This window comes from Palaemon carinicauda, chromosome 16 (genome assembly GCF_036898095.1).
Source record: "Palaemon carinicauda isolate YSFRI2023 chromosome 16, ASM3689809v2, whole genome shotgun sequence".
Lineage (NCBI taxonomy): Eukaryota > Metazoa > Arthropoda > Malacostraca > Decapoda > Palaemonidae > Palaemon > Palaemon carinicauda.
Genome location: NC_090740.1, coordinates 127,852,236 through 127,862,883, shown reverse-complemented (window position 1 = coordinate 127,862,883; position 10,648 = coordinate 127,852,236). Strand labels below are relative to the sequence as shown.

Below are 10,648 nucleotides of genomic sequence, written 5' to 3'. Positions count from 1 at the left end.
AGAGAGAGAGAGAGAGAGAGAGAGAGAGAGAGAGAGAGAGAGAGAGAGAGAATCTTTTAATAATCCTATCGTTCTGTGTGCATGTTGAGTAAATGAGCCTCTTGCTCAAGATGATAAGGTCTCCCTCTCAAAATGAGAAATTATTAGTGTTTTGTGTACTGCACGTGTTTCATACACACTCATACAATGTATTGTTATTGTTTTTTTTATCTCTTGCTCTCTCCCATAATGATAATAGAACACCCTGTTTTAGTTTATTTGCATTTTTGTGACTTTCTTGCTTTAAGCTGCTCATATATAAGCTCATTATCTGTTGATTAAAGGTTAATTGCATTCACCTTGCCTCTTTTATTAAATAACCACCACCTCGCACATTTGTGACGCTGGAGTGATCATCTCAGCACCTATTTTTCACTCTCTGGTACATCCTACTATAGTTACGATGCTGCCTACCGGTCCCAACTCTGCAACTAACGCTGCATCGTTGAAGCTGCCACTCTTCCCCAACAGAAAAGTGTTCCCTTGGTTCCAGCCCGCTGAAGGTCAGTTACACATCAGGGGCATGATTCAATCAAGTAGCAAAGCAGACTATGTCCTTGTGGCAATCCTCAAGGATACTTTCCCAGAAATCTCCAATTGGCTTTGTGACCAACGGGACGCCCCAGAAGTATATGAAGCTCTCAAAAAATACTTCTTGGAGCAGTACTCGACATCACCGGCTGCATGTATAGCCAAGATTTTTCCATTCTCTCAAGAGCCGTTTGAGGACCTATAGGTTTCAATTGCCCTCAGGGAAATGACCAGTATTGCTCACTTGCAGCCTGCTGCAGAAGGTTCTCTTCGGGAAGTGAGCCTATTTCGTGCGTTTGGTACAACGCCTACCCAAACCTTTACATGCCGCCATCCCTGATGTCAATACCTTACCTATGATGGATCTGATGACCAAAGTCGATGCGCTTATGGACAGCCATTTCACCACCCTCAGAACCTCTATCAACACCTCCATTCCTGACGAAGAGGACAACTACTCAACACTGACCGAAGGCGCTGTGAATGAGGTAGGACACAGACGCCAGTCTCATGACATGCTGGAATGTTGACAAATTCGCCCACCACCCACATATGCCACCACTTGCTAAACCCCCCCCCCCTCCCCCAAACAATGATCTCTCCAGCCACTATCGCCCACCAGATACAGTTTTGCTACTTCAATTCCAGATTTAGGGCTGCAGTTAAGAAATGTGTGATTGGTTGTCAGTGGCCAAAAACCGTGTATGTAGGCCACCGCTTGTGGCAGTAGCCTCCCCTTTTACTAATCTTTCCTTTTTACACAATGCATGTAGGGGTGTGCAGTTTTTGGTAGTCATTGGTGCTTGCCATTCCCTTCTACCAAAGTCATTCCCCAGGACACGATGAAGTCATTCTAGGCCTTTTGACGTCCGTCTGGTAGCTGCCAACGGATCTGATATTCCTCACTCACAGGTACGAGATACTCGCACTATCATTTGGGAACGCCAAATATCATTGGAAATTTCTCGTTGCTGACGTAACATTTCAAATACGGATTTCATTGCACGTTTCCACCTAGTCAACATGGATTCATACCTCTTCAACCTGCCCCTCCAACCTTGCATTCCACATCAGCATACTCAGGGAGGCCTAGGATGACTGTTTTCGCTAAGCACCATATTCATCACTATATCAAGACTATGGGGCCACCTGTGTTCACCAGATTCGGCCGTTTGATCCCAGATTGTTTGTCAGCTGTTAAAAAACATTTCCTGAAATTGAAGATAAGGTTTTTGCCAAAGGCCTCAAGCACCTGGCCGTTGCCCTTACACATCATCCTGGAGAAAGATGGCTCATTACACCCTTTCAGGGATGACAGGCGTTTGAACAGAAAGACAGAACCGGATCACTACCTGCTCGTAAACATCGTCAAAGTTCCCTGCTACTAGCAAAAAGCAAAGGTCTTTTCCTCGCTCAACCTCTTGAAGGTATATTATCATGTGCCCATGAAACCAGGAACCATCCCCAAGACTGTCATCACCACCCCCTTTGGTACATACAACTTCCATTACTTCTATTTAGGCCTTCGTAATGCTGGGACTATTTTTAATGCCTAATGGATGGCATGTTACGGGACCTCCCCTTCTGTATAAGTTACGTTGATGACATAATTGTGTTTTCTTCCTCCAAGGAAAAATACCTTTGTCACCTACGCATCATTCTTGACTGCCTATAACAGAACGGCCTTGTAGTCTGGTACGATAAGTTTAGCTTTGGCACCAACAAAGTAATGTTCCTAGGGCACTGCATCACTCATGAAGGCGTCCAACCCTTCCTGAGAAGGAAGCAACCGTTCAGAACTTCCTTATGCTTTCGACTGTCAAAGCATTGCAAGAATTCTTGGGCATGATGAACTATTATCACTAGTTCCTGCCAGCCACCACCACTACTTTTGCCCCCTATGTGCCTCCTCCAAGGGTAATCCATATGACTTGAAGTGGCGTCCCCTTCAAGAAGCAGCCTCTTGCAAAGCAAAGAATGCCCTATCAACTGCTGCTGCTCTCAATCTTCCCATGCCTTACGCCTTTCTCTTTATTTCCTCCGATGCTAGCGACGTTGCTGTTGGTGCAGTACTCAAGCTGGTGGTCAACGGCTCGACCAACCATTGGCCTTCTTCAGTAGAAGTGTCCAAGGCAGAACCCGGCTACTCTATCTTCAACTGCGAATTTCTGCTCAGTTCTTTTGGCTTTTCATCACTTTCGCCACTTCTTTAGGTTTTTCATCACTTTCGCCACTTCTTTAAAGGTGTGCCCTTCATCACTTGCATGGACCACATGCTTCTGGTGCACAACTTCCCTCGACAGTCTGATGCCTGGTCTACCCGTCAATGCCAACATATCTCCCCCCTGGCTAAATATAACTACCCTCAACACGTCCATGGGAAAATGAATCCTGATGCTGATGCCCTCTCAAGAAATACATTGGCCACCATTCACGTGGAATTGGATTACAACAGCTTAGCAGAAGCCAAACGAAAAGATCCAGAGTAACAAGTATGTAGGAAATCCCGCACATCTTTCCATTAAGAAGACATCTCCCTCTATAACTCCAGTGCCTCCCTCCTCTGTGGTGTCAGTATTGGTAGTCCACGACCTTGGATACCTACCCACATGTGCCAACAGGTGTTTGATTTTATCCATGGTCTCTCCCATTGTTTGTGCCAATCTTCTCCACAAGTAGTGAAGATGAAGTTCATTTGGCACGGCATTATAAAGAATGCTTAGAATTGGGTTTGTACCTGCAGTTCATGCCAAACTTCGTAAGTACATCGACACACGGATTCAGGAGTGGGCACCTATCCTCAACCTCAACTTAATTTTGCCCTCATTCTTGTTGACGTAGTACTGTAGGTCCCTTACCCACATCATAAGGGCACCGTTACCTATTTACTGTCATTGAACGCTCCACTGTTTGGCCTGAAGCCATTCCCATTGAAACTGTAACATCCACCTCACGTACATCTGCCGTACTCTGAGAGTGGATAGCTGGATTTGAGATCCCTGAGCATATAACTTCTGACCGGGGTACCACTTTCACCTCTCTATTTTGGACATCATTAGAGAATCTCCTGGGCATCACCCTACATCAGATAACCGCCTACAACCCTCCAGTCAATGGAATAGTTGAACGTTTTCATTCAACCCTCAAAGCATCTTTGATGTACCTCTGCAATGGTTCCAACTGGTTTACTCAGCTTCGATTAACAACCATTCCTAAGGACGTTCTGGATGTCTCGGCAGCTGTAAAGGTGTATCGCGACCCGTTGGTCGTAACTGCTGAATTTTTCCCGTCTGCAATCACCTCCAGCACTCTCACGGTGTGGGAAAATTTACTCCATGACGCAAGACATACAAGATCCCAGCTAAGCAACACTTACATAGAGAATTACACGCTGCATCACATGTCTTCCTACACAAAGACACCAGAACGCCACTGCTAACCTCCCTTTCTCCGTACAAAAGCCCTTCTTCATGAACCTTCACACGAAGGCATTCTTAATTAACATTTGACTTGTTTAATTGCTATTTCTGTCAAAGAAGAGTAGGTCTCCATTGATCACCTAAAACCTGCGTATCTCATGCAACATGACCCTCCTACAGTTCATCTCTCCAATACAAGGTGCCCTATTTTAGGTTTGTCTTTTTTAGTGGGTGGATGTACCGCACGTGTTTCATACACGCTCATTCAGTGTCGTACTATGGTTTTTTTAATCTCCTATATCTCTCCCCCATTGATGATAGAGCAGCCTGTTTATTTGTGCCATCGCATGTTTTAGTTTGTTTGAATTATTGTGACATTCTTGCTCTCTGCTGCTTGTATATATGCTCTTTATCTGTTGAATAATGGTTACTTGTATTCACTTCGCCTCTCTGTTAGCACCTATCAACTTCCTCGCAAAGTTGAAAAGACTCGAAGATGATCAACAATGATTAAGGAAAAATAAATGGAAACCGATGTAAAAAATTTAATATAGTTAACCAAGAAGTTATTTTTTTTTTTGCTTATTCATAAAGTTTATGTCGGAATAAATCCAAACAAGATTGTATAAGGGAAGAGAACTATTCCCCATTTCCAAGAACTATTGGATAATTTGAATATCTAATGACAGTGAATTGTGTATAGACATATGCTAGATTCTATTGAAAATCGGTGTCAGGCCTATTTATATGAAACTAGATTAACTTTATATCAAAGTTTGTATATCTGACCAATGTTTCCAACATACGTTTAAATTAAGAGTTACGTAACCTTTACGGTAAAGAGTCACTATTCAGTAATGATGACACTGTTAAGATATGGTTTCATAATTTATGTGAAATATATTAGCATATGTGAAATCTCAAGTTTCCTCGGTATAAAAAACTACAGAAAACACTGAATGAGGAATTAATATCAGGTTTAATTTCATAAAAACTAGAATATAACCTTCGAATCTAACCTTAAAAATTCAGATTCAGAATATCTTCGAAAATATTTGTTCATTGCTCTGCTAGCACCACCAGGCAGTAAAAATAAAATGAAAGAATTAAAACGTTCATGATCATATTGCAATGCTATTAAATAGCAAATAACAACATTTCAACAGAAACCTCTCTCCATTTATTTAAAGGGCCGCAGTTTTAGTTAAAGAGAAGGAAAATAGGACAGTTGTGTGATCGGCAATGATGTATGAAGCGGAGTCGTGGGCAATAAATAAGACAGAAGAGAAGAAGATGGATGTGGTGGAGATGAGAATGTTGAGATGGATGTGTGGGGTGACAAGAAGAGATAAGATACGGAATGAGGTAATTAGGGGTACCACAGGAGTTAGAAAACTATCAGATAAGATCCAAGAAAGTAGACTGAGGTGGTATGGTCATGTCATGAGAAGAGATGAACAGCATATTGGGAGGAGAGGGATGGAAATGGAGGCACAGGGAGCGAGAAGGAGAGGAGAGACCAAAGCGAAGGTGGGTGGACTGTATCAAGGATGACCTTCGATCAAAGGGATTAACCGGTGATGAGGTGTGGGACAGAGGTAGATGGAGAACGCTGACCAGAAACATCGACCCCACATAGACGTGGGAAAAGATGTAGACAAAGAAAAAAAGGAGTTTTAGTTAAGAAGAACAGGTGTAATTAGACACATGAATTCGTACTGTTGGCCTGTAGGAACATTGAAGATCATTCCTGTTTGATTTATATGAATGATTATTACGAACCTTATATTACGAGCGACTTCTACCCTTAAGTAAGAAGAATTAAAACGGGTATATTAAAATATCTTGGTTATTAGCCAAACAAAAAACAACTATATAAATAGAGGCACCTGAAAATGAGGCAGCTTTGCAGATAAAGAAATGGTGTAGAATAAAATGAACAATCACAAGGGATGTTACAGAATATGCTGGATAAAAAGACACTTTATTTGATTTGGCGTGCATTGGTAAAAAGTAACGACTCAATCTTTTCAGAAACTCTTTTTCCTTTTTCGAAGTGAGTTTAATAAAGGCAAGGTAATGAACCAAGAAAAAAAATTCATATAGTGGCCAAACCATCCCAAAAAAAGTTGTTTCATCTTTTGATAAAAGGAAGTCACGTAAGATGTTAAGATGTGCTGATGAATGTCTCTCCATTGGCTGCTCTGTCCTTGTTACTGTTGAAGTTCGTGTTATCATCATTATCCCTAGCGAATATATAAATTTATTTTATTCATGTCTTTATAATTTATGTATGAGTCATCAGTCATTTTTATTATTCAATCTATAAAGCTTCAATCATTATATTCCTTCACGCTATCGGCGCTGTTCCACATAAACAAAATTGCATGAATTCATCCAGCAATCCAACGATGTATTGCATTGATCTTACAACTGTCATAAAAATGTAATATTTATGTAAATGTGATATATTGTAGTCATATTTTGTTATTATCACAAACTCACATCATAGTTATTATATATTTTAGTTGATTAAATTAAATTTTTACATCCCTAGTTGGAAAGGCAGGATGCAATAAGCCCAGGGGCTCTAACAGGGAAATAACCCAGTGAGGAAAGGAAACAAGGAAATAGAAGTAATTAACAATTACAATAAAATATTTTAAGAACAGTAATAACATCAAAATAATTATTTCATATATAAACTATAAAAAGTTTAACAAAATGAGAGGAAGAGAAATAATATAGAATTGTGTGCCAGAGTGTACCATCAAGCAAGAAAGTATGGAATCTAAGTAACTACTCTTCTTAGTTACCTTGGCAAACCACGTGATTTACAAACCCCAGATAGTCTTCTACCAGGTTACCCAATTGATAATTTTTTAATTTCATGAATGGAAATATACATAATCACTTGTACTGGAGAAATAAGATACTTGTTTTGTTTTGAAAAACTTAATGCATAATACATTCAGATGATAGTGAATGAAATAACTGTCAAAATGTAATTTCATGGTAGTACTGTATTCATTAATGAAATTTTAGATTGATTGAAGATAATTTCTTTGCTAATTTTAATAACTAATTATACTTTTGCTATTCTGACAGCTAATTTTCTATTTAGTTTTCCGATTGCGTTAGATGTACCAAAGATGGCCTTATAGATAGCGTTACATTTTCTTAACTTTTTATAGTGGTCATTTGATTTTTTTTTTTTTTTTTTTTTGCGTTCCCATAATTTGTATCTTTTCACATTAGAATCTTTTGATATTTTATGAGTGCAATCGTCTAATTCATGTAAAATATCTTATCAGATATTTCCAAGCATTATCATTGCCAAAAATGATTGTTCGGTACAACGACATTAACCAGTTGTAATTTGAAGATCAGTAATAATTTATTATAATGAATTGATTTAACTCGATGGCAATTCATATGCTATATCTCATCCGCTCAGAGGTAGTGATTAACCAATTGCAATTCGAATATTAACAATTATCTATTATAATGTAAAATGCGCCAAAAGGTTACTGGAAAGAAACAAGTTACACTCATTTACACATTCTTTGTCATACTGATTTTTTTTTGATACCCTCCATATGTCAATGACGTTCCCTCGTTTATCGCGCCCACTTGTTTCCGGTGTGTATAGTTACAATGTCAAAGAAACGAGTGACTATCAGAGAAAAATCCATTCTTTTTCCCTACAACCAAGGATGAGTTTGGAATAAAAGACATCATATGGCGAATCGTCGCATAATTGATGCTCTGCTCTCATGAATAGATAAGGAGGTGAGCGAACGTCTGAGGTATTTGTCGAATTATTGAGCAGAATGAACGTTGTCTTCATCTTAGTGGTTCCAATTGTGTTGGGAACAACCAAACGTCTCTTGCATGTCGATTTCAATCGTTTTCTTCTATGTTTCATTATAGTTGTAGTGATGGTTTGGCTAACGATGAAGGTGGTTCATACTAATGGTTAAGATTACCTTTGGCAAAAGGAAATGACAGATTATAAAAGGGGGGTGGGGTGTGTTAGTGAATTCATCAGATATTCTATGAGTTTTTCCCGCCGCCTGCGAGCGAAGGGGAGAGGAAATACTCCAAAATTTCTCGTTCCAGGTCAGACGTGAGAGAGGTGGAGGAACGAGACGGAGGAGGGAGGAGGAGTTTGAGGAGGAAGAGGTGGAGGCCACTCCGGCCACCACCAATACTACAGCCCAGTCACTCTCCACCAGTGTACCTGGCTGGAGTGACGTTTCTCTCTACCAGCGATCCCTTACCTCCATTCGCCCGTGGAAAGGCACCCGGCACAAACCAAGCCATCCTCATCCATCCAACCCAATTTTCACCTCGTTGCACTTCTGTTTGAAAGTCAAAGCTCTCACATTTACGTGGATTTGTTGCGGTTTCGTTTTGGTACAGAGGATCTTGTTTCTCTTTTCTTTATACGCGAATTCCTGAACTTTCTCAGTTTCGCTTGTCCTTTTCCAATATCGAATTTACATCTTTAAATAACAACGAATATTTTTGTGTTGCGATATTTGCGTCATTGTGATTGTGTTATATTTCCCTTCCCAATCCTGAATACTTTTTCTGAATTGTTTGCGAGGAATCTGGTTAAACAAGAGTGTGATCCTAACCGGGAGAAAAAGTGAAAACAAACCGAACAGAGGAAAATATTAAGATGTGCACTGAAATTCCAAGAGTTAGTTTCCTAAATAGAGGATTCCCGTGTTTGGATAAAGAAGAAATTAAGAAATTATTTATTTTTGAGTGCTTTGCGTGTGGATTGTGACCTTGCTTTCGTAATGAATTACTAAAGGTAAAACGTTAACAATAAGTGATCCCTAACCGATTTATTGCTCAAATAAACAAAGAAATTGTGAAAGAGAAATAGAAATGGCTCTTATTTCCTAAGAGGAACAAATAACCACGACGTGAATTACTCCTAATGTCTCGTGAATAAGTATCCCTGTATGTTTTTTTTTTCTTTTATGGTTTCTTTAATGTGTGCGCCATAGTGAATATTTGTGGAATATACTAGAGATACGACTGAATTGTGAATATATTGCCGATGACATCTAATCCCCCTAGAAACACGGACAGGAATGATTTATTTCTGGTGATCAACAACATCAGACGAAAGCGTCTATACCTCCAATAAGAGGTTGACACTCGCCCAGTCAAAGTCCCCCACTCCCTTAAATCTGCAGGTGCCTTTTAATACCTTGAGCGACGCACGTGGTACGCTCTTTCTTGGCTCCCGGTACGGGGCCCTGTGCGGCCCTGGTCTGAACTCGAGGTGGGCGGTGGAACGGGTGGCAGTAACAACAGCCATGGCGGGTGCGGCCCTGTGGCGCGGGTGTGGGCATGGGCGTGGGATAGGATGAGGCGAAGGACATTCCAGGAAGTGGCACTTTCTCTCACCGAGCCAGGCACCATTTTGCACGACGGCACAGGGGCCCACATGCAGCAGCATCACATCTCGTCAACGTCCTTCTCCCCAACACCAGTTGAAACCGAAGGAGCAGCCTTCACCCTAAACAGGAGATCCGCTCTTGAGCACAGAGCTCTGCATCAGAAAAGGACTCACAAAGAAACCTCCATAGTGCAGCGAGTCCCGTTGCAAGAGCACCAATCTCACAGAGCACGTCACGAACTGGCAAGACAACTGTCCAAGACAAACATTCTTCGCCAGCATCCCAAACACCCGCTCTCCAGTTCGTCGTCGGTTTCCACACTTCAAGATTCCGAGACGGATTCTGCCGACTACGAATCGACTCCGGTGGAGAACAAGCCTGGCCGCCAGGCCCAAACCTCCAGCTCCTCCTCCGTTTTCCGGATTGTAACTTCCGTTCGAAGGAAAGCGAACACCGTACGCCGTACAGTGGCAGCCATAAGCAGGTCTGCCCTCTCGTCTGGTCGCTCTTCGAGTGAAAGTTCTTCATCCGCCGTCCAAAATCCCACCCAAAGCCGTCCGCAACGCCCAGCCGATATGGAGGATATAGGAGTCAGCCGGAGAATTGACTTATGGCAATCTGCTCTGAAAACGGCTGTCGACCAGGATATCCACGGTCAGCTGGATGATGCTCTCGAGGCATATGACAGGTAAGGTCTTTTAAGAAGTCTATGGGGGGAAGATATGGACGAAAAGAATAAATGGTTGGAGAATATCAAGAACTTCATTGGTTTGCATATAACTTATATATGCAAACTAATAACTTATGGGCATACCAACGTTATTTAGTATTCATTGGTATATAATTATGTTCAAGGTTAGTGTCACTCCTGTAGAGGGCAATAAAAGGTATAATAATGGTGTATACTTTAATATAATTGAGTTTTGATTTACCTTCCATATCGGTAATAAGTAAATGAAATATGGGTTGCATTTTCCGCAGATTAATATCTCCAGAATATTGATTTATATGATAGATAGGAATCAGATTTGAAGATATGCACATTGTATCAAAAATGAGTTTCTGCAAATTCTAATCCTGTTACTGTCGAAAACGAGAAGAATATTTTCTTATTCTCATTGTATGCCAACGATGTTATCGATTTTATATTTTTGTTTGTTTGACCTTTCTGAACGTGCACACACACCCACATGTATACATATATACACACACACACACACACACACATATATATAT

At 40.8% G+C, this 10,648-nt stretch overlaps 1 protein-coding gene across 1 annotated transcript in view; it reads left to right on the top strand.

Moving 5' to 3' along the window:
- Nucleotides 1–8,237: 8,237 nt before the first annotated feature.
- The window catches only part of LOC137655868 (uncharacterized), a 379,865-nt gene continuing 377,454 nt past the window's right edge, over nt 8,238–10,648 (top strand). Inside the window, exon 1 of the mRNA XM_068390062.1 lies at nt 8,238–10,100. Coding sequence (XP_068246163.1) covers nt 9,379–10,100 — 722 coding nt within the window. The 5' untranslated portion in view covers nt 8,238–9,378. The remainder of the gene's footprint in view (nt 10,101–10,648) is intronic.